The sequence below is a fragment of the Microchirus variegatus genome (assembly GCF_963457635.1).
Source record: "Microchirus variegatus genome assembly, chromosome: 12".
NCBI lineage: Eukaryota > Metazoa > Chordata > Actinopteri > Pleuronectiformes > Soleidae > Microchirus > Microchirus variegatus.
In genome coordinates this window covers 25,353,839-25,372,001 of record NC_139813.1, presented here as the reverse complement: position 1 = coordinate 25,372,001, position 18,163 = coordinate 25,353,839, and the positions used below count along the sequence as shown (strand labels likewise).

The window sequence follows — 18,163 nt, the reverse complement described above, 5'->3', positions numbered from 1 at the left end:
TTTCTCTGCCACTAAACTAAAACTGTGACAGAGGACGGAATATTCTGAGGCAGAAACATAAGGTGGTGGTTAACTTTAAAACTATACTGGGACAAAAGTTTGCTGTTGATCTTTAAAATAGAAACCATCATATATTAAATACATACTGTAAAGTGCACTGGTCTGGTCTTGGTCCTTAAAAGTCTTGGTCTTGACTTCTAGCACTGTGTTTGTCTTGGACTTCACTCAGTCTAGGGTCCCTGTATCATTGGTCTTGTGTCGACCTCACACGGCCTTGGTCTTGTCTCAGACTCGCACTCAGCGCCCTTGAAGTTTTGGTCTTGGTCGCACTCGGTTCTTGGTCTCGGTATTGGTCTTGGTATTGACTTCAATCAATCATCATCCCTTAACATCTTGATCTGGGTTAGGGTTAGATCTATCTTGATCTAACCCTTGGTCTCACAGTGACTTGTTCTTGACCTGGTCACAGTCCCTATCAGTCTCGGTCTTGTCTTGGTCTCACAGTGACTTGGTCTTGGTCTCAACTTGATCATATTCCCTAAAATTCTTAGACTTAACTTGGTCTTGGTCTAGACTTGGTCGCATTCCCTGAAAGTCTTGGTCTTGTCTTGGTCTTGCACTACCCTGGTCTTGGTCTCGACCTGATCACGTTCCCTCAAATCTATTGTCTTATCTCGGTCTTGCACTACCTACAGTAGGTCTTGGTATTTATTTGCTCACAGTCCCTAAAAGTCGTGGTCTTGCCTCACTGTCACAGCGACTTGTTTACGGTCCCTAAAAGTCTTGTTCTTGTCTCAGTCTTGCACTTCCCTGGTCTTGGTCTAACAGTTCCTATAAGTCTTGGTCTTGTCTTGGTCTCACAATGACTCGGTCTTGGTCTCAACTTGATCATATTCCCTAAAATTCCTGGACTTATCTTGGTCTTGCACTTCCCTGGTCTTGGTATTTATTTGGTCATGTTCCCTGAGAGTCTTGGTCTCAAAGTGACTTGTTTAGGGTCCCTAAAGGTCTTGTTCTTGGTCTCTGCATTGGTCTTGGTCTCGACTTGATCACGTTCCCTCAAATCTTTTGTCTTATCTCGGTCTTGCACTACCTACAGTAGGTCTTGGTATTTATTTGCTCACAGTCCCTAAAACTCGTGGTCTTGCTTCACTCTCACAGCGACTTGTTTACGGTCCCTAAAAGTCTTGTTCTTGTCTCAGTCTTGCACTACCCTGGTCTTGGTCTTGGTCTTGACCTGGTCACGGTCCCTAAAAGTCTTGGTCTTATCTAGGTCTTGCACGGATTTTATCTTGGGCCCTAAAATCTTGGACTTATTTCAGCCTCGCATTGACTTAATCTTGGGACCCAAAAGTCTTGGTCTCAGTATGCTCTGGTCCTGGTCTCGGACCAGAGCATACTGAGACCAAGACTTTTGGGGCAACACTTCTTACTTCTGACCCCAAAGTAGGACCTACTTTGGGGTCAGAAGTAAGAAGTGTTGCAGCAGCCAGTCATCAAAGTTACCCCCCCCACACACACAAAAACCCATAAAAACAACAGTTCTCTTTCTCCACTTTTGCCTAAAGCATTAATGCAATTACAGCATCCGTGAGCAGAAGAATGGGTTTGGTAATGTGATGTAAAGTTGATCCAAATTGACCTTGACTGTGGAATGGCAGGATTAGCGTTGAAGAACATATTCTTATGAGTGTGTGTGTGGGTTGTGTTTCCGTGCGCACATTCATATATTTGACATTATAAAGGGGAAACACAGCTGTCACTTTAGCTGCCGTCTGCCGTCTGCTGTCAGGGAGAAAGAGACAGACTGAGTAATGACGACGACGACGACTCGCCGCCTGACTAACCTTGACTCTGACAAAACTCTATTGGATTAAAACGTCACGGACGGATTCTGCTCGGCTTCTCTTTGGTTTGTGTGTTTACAAAAAAGTATTCAAGAGCGAGCATCTTAATAAACCACATGACAAATTTCAGTATTCAGCGAGGTGAAAATGCTTTGTTGTACCGGTGTCGCATTTTTTAAGGGCGAGGGATTGAGGCAGTTTTACGTATAAATAAGAGTTTGAGGGGAAAAATACTTCTAATGTTTTTAAAAATCACTGTCTATAAAGGAGGATTTTTAAGGCTGAGAGTCTGAGCTGTGGAACACCGTGTTCCACAGATCTGCTTCCACTGCTTCCTGTCTGCAGTATTTCTGTCAGTCCGTTATCAGCGATGTGATGAAATTGTTAGTGAAAACTGTCAGAAACACTGACGACACGCTGCAGTTACTCAGGTGGACAAAACTGACTGATGATATGGCAGATATACTGACTGTGCTGATGGAAAAAACTGCCAAAAAAGTTAAGTTCAGGATAGAGTGAAGAGGTCATAGTTACACAGCTTGCTAACCAGAGGGCAGTAATGAGTTTCCCTCAATGGCAAATATCATTTTCTGTATGTAAAGCTATAGACTACATAAATATAATCTAATGTGAGTTAAACCAGAGTCAAATGAGTTTTAAATAATGCCGATTAAGCAGCTAGCGGTGCTAGCAGTTATTTGGTGACAGAAGTGAGACACACTAGCTGGGGCATTATTGTGCGTTCCATTTACATTGGAAGTCGGAAGTCAGAACTGGGAGTAACTTCGGGAACAAAACGTTGCCGTTGTTAGCCATTGTTAGCAATAATATGTAGCATAGCAACGTGCAAAATTACACTTTGGAATCCTATGTCAAGGTTTCGCGCGGTTGCTCCGACTTTCCCAGTTGGGGAAATCCGACGAGAACCCCCAGAAATTCGGACTTTCCGACTACAATTGGAACGCACCATAAAGCTGAGCCGACGATCTCTATCGCCATCTGGTGGCCTGGGGTAAAATTTAAAAAAATGAAGTCGCTTTTTTTTTTTTTTAAATGATTGTTTTTATATCATGTTAAAATATTAAATTTTTTCCCCCTGATAATTTACATTTTTATTCGTAATTTTAATGATATAAACAGCGTCAAACATCGGAATTTTTGCGAATTTTCGCCACAAAAAAGGAAGTGCCCTGTAACTTTGCCGTGCATCGACCAATCTGCATAAAACTTCACACACGAGGTGAGAACCCCAACCAGAAAACACCCGCACATTTAAACTGAGGCAAGGGCATAGCGCCACCTGCTGGCAGGGCATTATTATTATTATTATTATTATGACATTGTGTGTCCCTCGCCGCCTACCTTCAGGTCCCGTTGCCTGGCGCGCTCCAGGTCCTGCATGGAGCAGCAGTGCGCGTCCTGCAGGCGGTGCTGCCGCCGCTGGTGCTCCGTCTGCAGCTCGTCCAGCTGCATCCTCAGGTGCTCCCTCTCCTGGCTGAACTGGTGCTGCAGCTGCTGCAGCGACGACTGCGACTGCGAGAGCTGCATCTCCAGACTCTGCTTCAGCAGGGAGATCTGGGAGAGACGAGGCAGAGAGACGTCAGCTGACGCAGCTTTTTGTTGTTTAGTCGAAAAAGAACGAAAAAGAAACGAGACGTAGCATGAGCAGCGTGTTTGTGCGCTGAGGGCAAACCACGTCTACAGTACTACAGTAAATTTAGATGATTTTCAAGCTTCCAGCAGAGTTTTTTTCCACTTTGTATATAATGTGTTTGCACTTGACTGCAGTGCGTAATGAACTCTGGCTAATGCCGTAATGACACAAATGCATTAATGGCAGGGAAAGATGCACCGAATTACTCTTGTCTAGACAAGTTAGGATAATGATTGCGTGGGCAAGCGCAGAGATAAACAAGTGTGTCGTCGGCGTACGGCGCGCTCCGACAACTCTGTCTTTAGTGACGGCCGTGTCGGTGCATCCGTTTTAAAAATGTAGAAAAGCGATTAAGGCTCTTAATCACTTTGGGAGTGAGAGGAACACGTTCATCAGAGGACACATCGCTGACAGGAAGTAGAAGAAGAAGAGGATTTCAACAATGAATCTATTATTAATACCTTATGTGTGTTTTACGCATAACCTAATACTGTAGGGTTGCAAGCAGAAGTAGATTAACTAGTCAGGATGTCATCTTTTATTTATCGGGCATCTAATTATAAGTTCATCAATCAACCAATAATAATTGATTATTTATGTAGCTTTTCACACTATTTGTTGTCAGAAACTCGACAAAAGCTGCTGACATAGTTAAATAGTATCTGGCCTCATTGTTTTATTATTTTTTAAAAACAGTGGAGGCAGTAATGAGTTTCACTCAATGGCATTATCATTTTCTGTTTGTCTTCAGAGCTATACTTTATATAATCTACAGTATATATCATCTAATCTGAGTTAAATGAGTTTTAAATAATGCTGATTATTAAGCAGCTAGCGGTGCTAGCAGTTATTTGGTGACAGAAGTGAGACGCACTAGCTGGAGCATTATTGTGCGTTCCATTTACATTGGAAGTCGGAAGTCAGAACTGGGAGTAACTTCGGGAACAAAACATGGTTAGCCGTGGTTAGCCATTGTTAGCAATAATATGTAGGATGTATATAATATATAATATGTATATAATACAAATATGGCTTTTAATTGAAAAAAAAACCGCTCTGTATGTGATTTTTATACTGCATTTTGTATATTTTAAGTAGATTGTTATATATAATTTAGTATATAAATTTAGTATTTATAGTATGGAGCATAAAACTTCCTGGTTAAATAAAGATTACATTGAAATGATGACCTGTTTAATGGCCTAAATATTTAGATTTTGCACTGCAGCACAGACACACAATAAAGTTTTCAGGGACATATCACATTTAAGTTTGTGAATTTGAGCATAATTTTAATCTTTTAATTTCAATAAATATATTTTTACATCCACCATTGACTTCCCTTATGTCTAAAGATCAGAAATGACCTACATTTAGCTGCAACTGATGATTATAACAAAAATGTCTCGTCTTGTCGTTCTTCTTCTTCACCGAGGAGCAAAGAAACTAGAGACTGAAATCCAGCGAAAACTCTGATTAAATCAATAATTCAAACAGTTTTAATCAGATTGGCTCAGTTGTTGATTACTCATCTAAGATTCATCCCGGGAACGGAGAATATTACGAGTAAGTTTGTGTGATCTTTTATTTAGGGGGAGAGTGTCCTTGTTAAACACAGTCACAGAGAAGTGTTCCGTGTTGGCAGCTGTGGAAAAAAGGAAGTAGAAAATAATGGAAGTCACTTTTGTTTCCTTCAGCGTTCAGAGTGTGTGCGTGTGTGTGTGTGTGTGTGCGCTCTCTTTCAGCTGTAAACACAGTAACTTTATTTCCCATCAGACACAGAAACACATTGTTTTCCGTCTTCTCTTTTTTTAAAATCCAATATTCACTCGCTGCTCTGTTTTTAATTCACTGTAACTAAAGTCTTACGTCTCCGCAGCGATCGCAGTGAACATCTACTTCGTTCTAACGAGAGCAGGGTGTTTCCAACACGAGCTGCACATAAACTGATGATTCTACATCATAGAATCATCAGTTTAAAGTGACCGTAAACACCGTCGTCGTCCTCGTCTCCTGGTTTTTAATAAACCAGAGCGACGATTTCCTGTAAGTTGTCAGAGAAAGATGATGTTTCCACAGTCTCTGTCTGCACAAGTTACTGCAGAGTATTTACCGACAAATAAAAGACACTTTGTCATTATATAAATACGTAACTATGAACCACAGGTTATTTTTTCATAAAATAGCGCCCCCTGGTGAAGTTGCGATTGCTCTAAGACAGAATATGTAAAAGTCGAATATGTACTGTTGTATTTACATAATTCAAAACTAAGCGTGTGGTAGAAGGAAATTAGAAGACGGGTCGTCGTTCGTATCAGAAAAAGAGAGATAAAAGATAATGTTATGTTTGATAATGTTAATTAAACTATCATAAATTATTTTTGTCACTTGTTTTATTTTGTTATTTTCTATGTTTTAATACGCTGACACCATAGAAAAGGCAGTTAGCATAGACAGATATATGCTAGTTAGCCAGCTAGTATAGATAGATAACATATGCTAGTTAGCCAGCTAGCATAGATTAATCGATATATGATAAATAGATATATGCTAGTTAGCCAGCTAGTATAGATAGATAGATAACATATGCTAGTTAGCCAGCTAGCATAGATAGATAAATAGATATATGCTAGTTAGCCAGCTAGCATAGATAAATAGATATATGCTAGTTAGCCAGCTAGTATAGATTGAAAATATATGCTAGTTAGCCAGCTAGTATAGATAGACAGATAATATATGCTAGTTAGCCAGCTAGCATAGATAGATAAATAGATATATGCTAGTTAGCCAGCTGGCATAGATAAATAGATATATGCTAGTTAGCCAGCTAGTATAGCTAGAAAACATATGATAGTTAGCCAGCTAGTATAGATAGACAGATAATATATGCTAGTTAGCCAGCTAGCATAGATAGATAGATGGATAGATAGATGCTAGTTAGCCAGCTAGCATATATAGATAGATGCTAGTTAGCTAGCTAGCATAGATAGATAGATGCTAGTTAGCCAGCTAGCATATAGATAGATAGATAGATAGATAGATAGATAGATAGATAGATAGATAGATAGATAGATAGATAGATAGATAGATAGATAGATGCTAGTTAGCCAGCTAGCATAGATAGATAGATAGATAGATAGATAGATAGATAGATAGATAGATAGATAGTGTCAGTACCTGTTCGAGCAGGTCCTCCACCTTCCTCTGCCAGCTCTCTCTGGCGTTGCTCAGTTCCTGCTCCTTGGTCTGTGTCAGCTGAGTCAGAGCTGAGGCCTTGTCCTCCTCATGGTCTTCTCTCAGCTCCTCACGGAGCTTCTTACACTCCTGCCTGTAACACCACAGCTCACCATTAAAATACTTCACTTTCATGTCAACATATAGAAGATATGGCTCTGAAAAACGTCTGAATACAGTTTGTTTGTTGTTGTTTTCTGCACAAAAGGTTAAAGTGCTTCACTTGCGCTTCATGTTCACTTTACGAGGACAATAAATGGTTCCTTATCAGAACTCAACGCTGCATTTTCTTTGTGAGTGTGTGTGTGTGTGTGTGTGTGTGTGTGTGCGTGTGTGAGTGTGTGTGGGCAGTTAAATGGCAGCTGTTAAATGAAGTATCCAGGCAAATGCAGTTTTTGTCACGATGAGAGCCAAAACTTGTATTTATATCTTAGTGAGACATCATGCAGTCCCCAAACCCTTAACCATCACTAACTAACCCTAAAACCAGGTCTTAACCACCAATAATACACCTTGACTATAGCTCAGTGTATAAAGTCACATGGACGCGGTGAAGACGAGGTGATGAAGTTCAAACCGAGCGTCAGAGCGAGTGCTGATGTAACTGTGATGCAACATGATTCACGCTCTGAGAATTTGATCTGTATTTACTGAGAGAATATTCAGTGGATTAAGATGATAGAAAGTTCACAGTAACTATAATAATCTCTCATTACACGCAGAGTATGTGGAGGATCACACCTGGTGCCTCTTTATTAGACTCCTGTACCTAATAAAGTGGACGGTGAGCGTTCGCAGACCTCAGATTGTGTTGTCACGTCTACAAATCTGCTAAAAATAACCGCGTGTACGTCACAATTCCTTTATATTACATCAATAAATTCCCTTAATTTAATCATAACATGGACACAGAGGTTTTTAATAGGCTGACACCAAAGAAGACAGTTAGCATAGATAGATATATGCTAGTTAGCCAGGTAGCATAGATAGACAGATAATATATGCTAGTTCGCCAGCTACTATAGATAGAAAGATAATATATGCTAGTTAGCCAGCTAGTATAGCTAGATAGATATATGCTAGTTAGCCAGCTAGTATAGCTAGATAGATATATGCTAGTTAGCCAGCTAGCAATGATAGATAGATAGATAGATAGATAGATAGATAGATAGATAGATAGATAGATAGCTAGCTAGCTAGCTAGCTAGCTAGCTAGATAGATAGATAGATAGATAGATAGATAGATAGATAGATAGATAGATAGATAGATAGATAGATAGATAGATGCTAGTTACCCAGCTAGCATAGATAGAAATATAGATATATGCTAATTAGCCAGGTAGCATAGATAGCTAGCTAGCTAGATAGATAGATGCTAGTTAGCCAGCTAGCATGGATAGATAGATGCTAGTTAGCCAGCAAGTATAAATAGATAGATAGATAGATAGATAGATAGATAGATAGATATAAGTTACCCAGCTAGCATAGATAGAAATATAGATATATGCTAATTAGCCAGGTAGCACAGATAGCTAGATGCTAGTTACCCAGCTAGCATAGATAGAAATAAAGATATATGCTAATTAGCCAGGTAGCATAGGTAGTTAGATAGCTAGATAGATAGATAGATGCTAGTTAGCCAGCTAGCATGGATAGATAGGTGCTAGTTAGCCAGTGAGTATAGATAGATAGATAGATGCTAGTTAGCCAGCTAGCAATTTGATCTGTATTTACAGAGAGAATATTCAGTGGATTAAGATGATAGAAAGTCCACAGTAAGTTATATTACATCAATAAAATCCCTTAATTTATTCATAACACACAGACACAGAGTTTTTTTTTTTTAACTGAACTGCCCACAGAAAATAACAGATAACTCCCCAATCGGCCATTTTAACTTCATAATATCACACTAGCGCGGTTATCGCTGCATGTGGAAGAGTTTTTACATTTTATTGTTCAAATCAGGCACATTTTTAAACCGTCTCTGTGACTGAAACAGGTCCCACTGAGGAGGAAACCTGTGCTTCTGAAATACTTAGACGCTAAAATAGCAGCTTTAATGTGTCTGTGAAGAATGAAAGCAAAGAAAAGTGCTTGATAGATTGAGGTTGGGATGATTTCCCAGGATAAAAAGCCAAGAGGAAGAAGCTCGGCGTTCCTAAACAGCTTTTCTGGCATTTTTCTCTTTTTTTTATGGTTTTAATTTGACGCCTGACCTGACACTTACAGGCCTCTTTATTTCCTGTTGTTGTGCTTTTTAAAAACCTCTTTCCTCAAGAGAGAGAGACGATAAACAGATAAACAGATAAACAGACTTCCTCTTGTTACAGTTGTTTTTGTGCAGCACAGAATAATGTGATCATGGTGATGAATGTTAACAGTAATGTGAAGGTTTAAAGGTTTCAGACCTGAGGGTGAAAACTTCACCTGAGGAGCTGGGTTTATATCAGAAGAAATTCAATAATATTATAATAATAATTTATCATATGAATTAGATGAAGCCAGCGGTCAGTGGGCGGCAAACGTTCACTAGAAATTAGTAAAATATATCAGTAATGACAATTTCTCAGATAATTTCAAAATAAAAGCGCTTGTTTTGATATGAAGTGAAACATAGTTCACAATAAAAACATATGTATGATGCAAAATGAGTCTATGAATAAAGAAAATGCACATAAATATAACTTGTTTTTAAGTGGTGAACCACAGTCATTTAACTGGTGAACCACATGTGGTCCACGGGCCACGAGTTTGAGACCTCTGTGTTTAGAATAAGTTACATCTGTGTTTAAAGTGTGGGAACTGAACTACAAACTAAACTAATCTAAACTACAATAGAAAATAGAGTACATTAAACTGAACTAAACTAAACTAAACTAATCTAAACTAAACAAATCTAAACTACAATAGAAACTAATGTAATGTAATGTAATGTAATGTAATCTAAACTAAACTAATCTAAACTTAACTACAATAGAAAATAGACTTAATTAAACTGAACTTAACTAATCTAATCTACATTAGAAAATAGACCAAACTAAACCAATCTAATCTAAACTTCAATAGAAAATGGACTAAATCAAACTGAAATAAACTAATCTAATCTAATGTAATCTAAACTAAACTAAACTAATCTAAACTACAATAGAAAATAGACTCAAGTCAAACTGAACTAAACTAATCTAATGTAATGTTATCTAAACTAAGCTAGATAAGCTAAGCTAAGCTAAGCTAAACTAAACTACAATAGAAAATAGACTACATCAAACTGAACTAAACTAAACTAAACTAAACCAAACTAAACTCAATTAAACTACAATAGAAAATAGACTAAACTAAACTAAACTAAAGGACGCATGCACGCAAGCACGCACGCACACACACACACACACACCTGAGCGTCTCGGTCCACTTGAGCTCCAGCTCCAGAGCCATCTTGTCCATCTTGAGTTTCTCGTCTTCTTTGGTGGTGATGAGTTTAGCTTCATGATGACGTTTCTGTGTCTCCAGTTCACCCTGAAACACAAGCATTTCAGATTCAGTTTGAATACTTTATTGTTATTTGATCTAAACCTAACGTGAATTAGCATGAGTGAAGGTCATGATGTTGCGTCACCGCTCTGACCTGCAGCGCCGTCAGCAGGTTGCTGGTCTCTCTCAGTCGCCCCCTGGTGGCGTCCAGCTCCTCCAGCAGTTTGTCCTGCGCCTCCTTCAGCGTGCAGATCTGTCCCTCGGCCGTGCCCATGTCCTGCTCCCTCCGCTGCATCGCCCCCTGCAGGCGAGACAACTGCGGACAGAGAGAAAAATCAACAAAAACATCAGCATCGACTTCACATCAAATATTTATCGTTAAAACCTGTCGTTGTTGTTTCATATTTTTGCCAACGTTCGCTTTTTAAATCATTACATATTTATTTACGTCAACGTTTAAAAAGTACAGCAGAGAAACTGCTGCAGTCACTGGTTAATGTACAAGAAAGTATTGTTTCATTATGAAGTATTTATACTGTACTCTTTTATTCTTACAGTACATTTACTGTACTTTACTGACTTTATATCAAATATGACAGTAAAAATTTAGTACATGGAAACATTTTAGCGATTAAAACTGCATTCATATTAAGATTAGTATCAGTCCAATGCGATGCTTGGTATCAGTATCGGTCTGATTCAATACTAAGTATTGACATCGGCCCGTCATGATATTTGGTCTAAACAATATTTAGTATTTGTATTGGTCCAGTACAAATACTTTATATTTGCAGCAGTCCTATATTATAGTTAACATCGGTATCAGTCCGATAAAATACTTAGTACTGGCATCAGCCCCTTCACAATAGTATCGGTATCGGTCTGATACTTGGTATTGTATTGGTCCGATACTGTTCTTAGTATTTGTATCAGTTCGATAAAATAGTTTTTATTGGTATCGGTCGTATATGATACTTAACATCTGTATCAGTCAGACACAATACTTGTTATTACTTAGTATCGGTAGCAGTCCGATAAAATTCTAACTATTGGCATCGGCCTGTCACAATAGTGTCAATATCGATCTGATACTTGGTATTGGTATCGGTCCAATTCAGTATTCATGTTGGTCCAATACGATACTTAGTAGTGGCATCGGCCTATCAGGATACTTGGTACTGGTATCTATCAGATTTCACACTTAGTATCGGTATCCATCTAACACGATAATTAGCATCGGTATCAGTCATGATAGTATCCGTATTGGCCTGACATGATACTTAGCATCAGTATCAGTCATGATAGCATTGGTATTGGCCTGACATGATACTTAGCATCGGTATCGGTCATGATAGTATCCGTATTGGCCTGACGCGATACTTAGCATCGGTATCGCTCATGATAGTATCTGTATTGGCCTGACATGATACTTGGCATCGGTATCGGTCATGATAGTATCCGTATTGGCCTGACACGATACTTAGCATCGGTATCGGTCATGAAAGTATCGGTATTGGCCTGACACGATACTTGGCATCGGTATCGGTCATGATAGTATCAGTATTGGCCTGACACGATACTAAACATCGGTCACGGTTATGATAGTATCAGTATTGGCCTGACACGATACTTAACATCGGTATTGGTTATGATTGTATCCGCATTGGCCTGACATGATACTTAGCATCGGTATCGGTCAGATAAAATGGGTATCTGGTCTAACACCAAACTTAGCATTGGTTTCAGGCCGATATAAAACTTTATGTATCAGTCTGATTCTGGTCAATATCACTTAAATCTGTACCAGAGTTATGTTTGATATTCTGCCATCCCCGACTAAAACTAAATAAAGACATTTTCATTATCTCGTACCTCCTCGTTGGCTGCAGTGAGTCTGGAGTTCAGCTCCTCCTGCAGCTCGTCCAGCTGCTGCCTGAGCAGCGTCTTCTGCTCCTCCAGCGACAGACGCTCCCTCTCAAACTGCTGCTCCAGCTCCTGATGTGGATCACACGCGTAAATCATGGTCACAACACAAGTGAGCTGTAAAAATAAAAGCTGTTTGACGGGTTGTGGGGTACGACTTCAGTGCCCACACATCATCAGTACGTCATATTTCAGTGTCTCAACAATCAAGCTGCGAACGTTTTTTATTGGAAGCCAAGGACGATTTCATCTGTGTAAATGAGTCACAGTCACAGTCACACAGGTGAATAACAAATCTGACAAGTTTCATTGTCGTGATGAAACGGGACTGGAGCGAGTGTGAAGTGGAGAAAACACACAGTTACGGCACTTTCCTTTGACCTGTTTGGGTTTGGACCAGAGTTGGGTCATCGGGTCATCGACCAAATATGTTTTTGATCACCTCTTCCTTAAAGCTCACATAGAGTGGTCCTGTTGCACATATATGTTAGTTATGGAGGTCTACTTACATACATTAACTTGTTTTTATGGTCAAAAACGCTCCTAGTTGCTGTAAACGAGAAATACTCTTCTCTGACGCTGTTCTCCAGCTGTGAGATTTCAGACATAAATCTCACACCCAGAAGACAGAGTGTGTTGAGGCTTCCCAACTGTCTTGTGATTGGCCAGTAACCGGAAGTGACACATTGAGCACACCCGCTCTCAGAAGCGCAGCTCCCCCCTCTGGAACAGTGGATGCACTGCTACTCATTATCAAAACATTGTTTTAACGATGTTTAAAAATAGCTTCTTCACGACTCCCCGCTGCAGTCCCTTTGACGACCTTTGACCCGGAGTCAGAAGACACTGTCGCTCGTGAAACACCTCCACAACGGACGTTATTCTTCTTCTGGACCGGGTTTTTTCAGAGATCTCGCTGAGCCCGAGATTACAATAAAACACAGCGTTCTCAGCAGTGGCTGAAAAGTTTGTTTCGAAACTTCAGGGCTTCTTAAACAAGGTAATGACGCAGATACACACTAAAAAACAGCGTTAATAGGAACTTCCCGTCTAGGTCCGCTTTAAGATTTATTAAATAAAATCGATAAAATCAAGTTGTGATTTACATACCAAACATAGAAATACTTTTTGTATTGTGCATCGGCCCGCCACGATACTTTCACGGTATTGGTATCTGTTTGATTTCACACTTAGCATCGATATCCATCTAACACGATACTTAGCCTGAATCCCAATTCGATGTCGTTGTCCGTTATCGTTGTACCTAATCGGTGCACCGGTACAACTTCACGCTACGTATCTCGCGGACACAACCAACCGACCAAGTAAAAAGATACTGCTCTAAAGTCTAAAGCCTGACCGAGGCTCAGAACCATACCGTACTGTACCAAACCGAACTCGACCATGATGGAAAAACGTGGCTCATGTCTGGGATTGGCTCCAGCAGCTCCACGTCACTCATGTAGAGGTTTAATAAAGGGATGATTGAATAAGAAGGAAAACTCCTCACGTCTGTGCTGCTGCGGTGGCTTTGAACGTAAATACGTCGCCTCTTTGTCTCAAACCGCCGTCACACTTGCGGTAAAGACGACGCGTAAAAAAACGGACGCCGACACGTCGTTACATTACAGCCGCGCTTCCTCCTCGCCTAACGTGTTAATCCCAGCCACAGTTTATCTCTCTCCTCTGCTTCGTCTGACGCTACAGTCGCTGCATTCATCTGCACAAATTCCCTAAAAATACTCCGAACCATTTCTCCCCATTGTCCCTGACGGAGAGCGCAGAGACGGTAGCGATTGCATTGTTACCATAATAAAGCTCATTATGTCTGCAGATGAATGCGGCTCCTGTTATATTGTGCCGTGATTGCCCGATTTCCAAGGACAATTACAGCGGAGGGAAACGGCTGTTATGACGCTATTCGTTACAAAAACACACTTCTGTGCTTCTGTATGAACGAATGGAACATTACAGATATCGATCCGAGACGCAAGAAAGAATGAAAATGGCAATAATTCACGTGTAATGATGCGGAAAAACGGATGAGCGGCATCAGCGCAGTTATTTCCTGCACAGTGATGTCACACGCACTCGTTGTTGACCTTCACGTATGACCTTCAACGACCAAATATGACGTTTTTGAGTCTGTGAGTGCACATTTGGGCCGAATTTGAAAGTTTTCCTGAAATATTGCATATTTTGTGAGATTTGGAATGTTTCCTCAACAATCATTTTAACTATTGTTGGATGTTTAAGAGGCCAAAAATGTGTTTCCTGAGGCCACAGTGATCGTTGGTCTTTTGGTAACCCAAAGATAAAGAGTTAATTCATAAGTGGAGGTGAACTGTTGCTTGAAATATTCAAACATGTTCTTTAGATATTAAGATAAATCAATCACAAGACCAAAAAAGATGGTTTAGTGAGGTCACAACTTTGATTCACTAAGGATTGTTGGGAATTTGGGAGGAATTCCCTTAAAATGTTCTGCAGAATCCATTTTTCCGTCACCCAATCAAACACAGTGACCTCAACCTTCAACCTTTGACCAACAAAATTCTATTCTGCCAAAATAAACGTTTGTACCACATTCGACTGCATTGCGTTCTTGAAATATCTCTGTTTTTTCAAGGCAAAAACATATGGGTTCACAAGGTCGTGGTGACCTTGCACTTTAAAATACTGACCAGCAACATCTACACTTTTAGAAATAAGGGTTCCAAAAGGGTTTTTCTACAAGGGCTGAGGTTCTACCTGGAACCATTTGCTTCTGAAAAAGCTGTTCCAGAAGAAGGGGTTCTTGGTAACACTGATGGTTCCAGTAAGAACCATTTTGATCCAGAGAACCCTTTAAAACCCCTTTCCTGAATAAAGGGTTTTAAAAGGGTTCTTGGTGGAACCTTTATAAAAAGCAGCCAAAAAGGGTTCTCCTATGAGGACAAACCGAAGAACCTTATATGGTTCTACTTAGCAGAGTGTAGTACGTTCATCCACGAGTCCAAGTTAACATTTGTACCAAATTTGAAGACTTTTGTATTGAGCAGACGTTGAGATAATGCGGTCAAGGACAAATGACTACGTTAAAAAATGGACTCAAACCCAGCAATCATTAAATCAGTGATTAATCAATTCTGTATAAGAATATTTTTCTTGCTACATGAGGTCACCTTCGTCCGTCTGACGACATGACGGACACAGCGGCGGAGGGAAACCTCTTAGTCATCGGTCAACAGAGGAACGCCAAAGACATCGGAATTCAGGTCGTCGCTTGCAGCTTTGATTTAGAAGATGATAAAACCAAACTGCATTGTGGGTCTATTGCTTGATGTAGTTGTTGAGAAACTTTCCAATCCAAGAAAAGTTCTCCTGTTGTTAACAATTTTGTTGGACAGACTCCACCGTGGACGCCATGACGGCATCGATTTAGCAACATTAGCAACTCTTGCTACGACGTTGGGCAAAGACAGACTCTGTTCTGCTACCTTTTTGCGAGCTATCGCTGTTAGCAGACGAAGGTAACACGATTGACCAAAATACGGGCAAAGTCAACGCAAAGACCCGTCAAGCATGTTTGGTGGAATGATGAACGCGACCTAACCTCGTCGATATAGTGTCGCCCCATTGGACAAGTTGGAATATTTCAATATTCCCGCGTTGGCTTTGAGATTTTACCAACGTCACGATGTCCCGACATTTCATAAATGTTCATCTCTTCTGGAGGAAACATGCTAGCTTCTGGAAATAGCGCCGCAAGCACAAAATCCACCAAATTTGGACCAAAGAAATTAACTTTTCTTTGTTTGTAGAATTTTCTTCAGCATCAACGTACGAAAGGTTCATTTAAGACGTATTTTGAGACGTGTTTAACTGAACATTTAACTTTCTTTCACACTTTAACTAAATCTTTGACAATATATCAGTGTAATTATCAAGATTGAGCGGCGTGTTGTCACCCAGCACTGCCCCCTAGGTGGACGTTGAAAACTGCGCTTTCATGAGCGGTAAATGTGACGAAATCCTAAAGAATGGGGACCATAAAGTGTCCTGCACACTTTTAAACACCATAATTATTGAAAAATTACAGCTTTTTTTGTTGTTGTTGTTTTATGGCGATAACATCGTCACGCAGCCGTAGAAGTTGAGACAGCGTGAGACGAATATTACGTTAAATATTCATACGTTAAAGTTCAAACAGTACGGAGATTTCGGACGTTTCCCCGTTTGCGAGCATTTCGTCTCGCTTTGCTCGGACAAAACGGTCGTCAAATGGCTGCTCTTTTACGATTGGGACATTTTGGCGGGAAAAATTAGCACAGTGGGAGGGGCCAAAGAGGAGGGAACTCAGCGTATGGAAAGTAATACCTAATAATATGAAAATTGCTGTGAACGAGTCGACCTTGGATTATCGTTTAAAACAAGTCCTCATTATGCGACTTTGATGCGAGGGAATATTTGATCACTCGCTTTCCACGTGGCGAGGACTCGGCGGAGATTCGGCATCATCACACGGCTGTTTCAGGGGCCGAGGGAAAGGAAACTGTACGTCAAATTAGCCGTCAGTACGCTTGTGGATCGTAGCAGCGAGACCTGCAGGCTCATTAAAGTCGCTCCCAGAGCCCACTTTCAAACCCCGGGGGCAGATTTTTTCAGCGTCTCACATCAGAGAAACAAGAGTTTACATTATTTTTCCTGCAAACTCAGGCAGAACAAAAATGACCTGCACCGACCTTGTGGGAAGTGTTGAGGTCACTGTTATTACAAACCGCCATTTATCCAACATTATACTCATGGTTTCAACACATTTATATTAGGATTTATTGAATTAGACTTCAGATTTTTGTGGAAAAGTTACATGGTTTTATGTTGTTTTTGACTTAATTTGAACCACTATTGTGTTATATTAACTCTGTGATGAGAATTAAGTCAATCAGACCTTGAATTTTGCAGAAAAAGTGAACATATACACAGGATTTTTAGCTTTTATGAAGAGAATAATGTCATTTTGAATTGTTTAATTGCAGGTTTTATGTTGTTTTTGACTTAATTTTAACTACTATTATGCTTTTTGTAAAACTGTGATTATAATTCATTCAATTAGACTTCAAATTTTGGTGAAAAAGTAACATATACACAGGATTTTAGTTTTTGTAAGGAGAATAATATCATTTTCGATTGTTTAACTGCAGGTTTTATGTTGTTTTTGACTTAATTTGAACCACTATTGTGTTATTTTAACTCTGTGATGATAATTAATTGAATCAGACCTTGAATTTAGTTGTAATGTTACTTTGAATTGTTAAATTATAGGTTTTATGTTGTTTTTACCTACTATTGTGTTTGTTTTTATGCGTTTGTCAGTATACAAAAAATATAAAACTTGCTTTTACAGCAATATATTGCCAAATACGTTATAAAGACACCAATAAAATGCTATATAATGGAATCTAAACCATGGTTATATTTGAAAATATTGGCCATTTTTTATTGAATATTGAATATTGAAAATACACGGCGGTGCAAAATACAGTATATACTGTAGATAAATGCAGTAAAACATGCAGTGTGAGAGTGCGTGTTTACTGTATGTATGAGCTTAAGCCTGGTTAAGTAAGTAACAGTAAAATATTTATGCAGGAACCTTTAACACACACACACACACGCGCGCACACACACACACACACACACACACACACACACAGAAACACACACACACACACACACACACACACACACTGCTCATCATTTTGTCTTAATTTTGATGACTCCGCTCTCATGTGCCGTAAATGTCATTATCTTACGAGCGGGACGATGAATTTTCATCTCCGTGTCCTGCACTCTCTTAAATGTCAAACACCAAACCTCTTCTCCCGGCCTCCACTCCGCGGTTTTTGATGCCTGATGTAATTAGCCACCGTCGTATCGACTTTAAATAAAAACACATTAAAAAAACGAAAAATGTAACTCAGCGTTTGGAGAAAGTGATCGTGGTTGTTGGGGTTTATTTGGCATTTGGCAACAGTGACTCAGGTTAGCT

General features: G+C 39.7%; 1 protein-coding gene across 1 annotated transcript in view; it reads right to left on the bottom strand.

Annotated features, from left to right (window-relative positions):
• Positions 1-18,163, bottom strand: part of fam184ab (family with sequence similarity 184 member Ab) — a gene marked incomplete at both ends in the record, with an annotated part of 147,069 nt that overhangs the window by 27,846 nt on the left and 101,060 nt on the right. Inside the window, 5 exons of the mRNA XM_083899106.1 lie at positions 3,210-3,422; positions 6,679-6,829; positions 10,133-10,254; positions 10,364-10,525; positions 12,082-12,204. Of these exons, the coding sequence (XP_083755232.1) occupies positions 3,210-3,422; positions 6,679-6,829; positions 10,133-10,254; positions 10,364-10,525; positions 12,082-12,204 (771 nt within the window). The remainder of the gene's footprint in view (positions 1-3,209; positions 3,423-6,678; positions 6,830-10,132; positions 10,255-10,363; positions 10,526-12,081; positions 12,205-18,163) is intronic.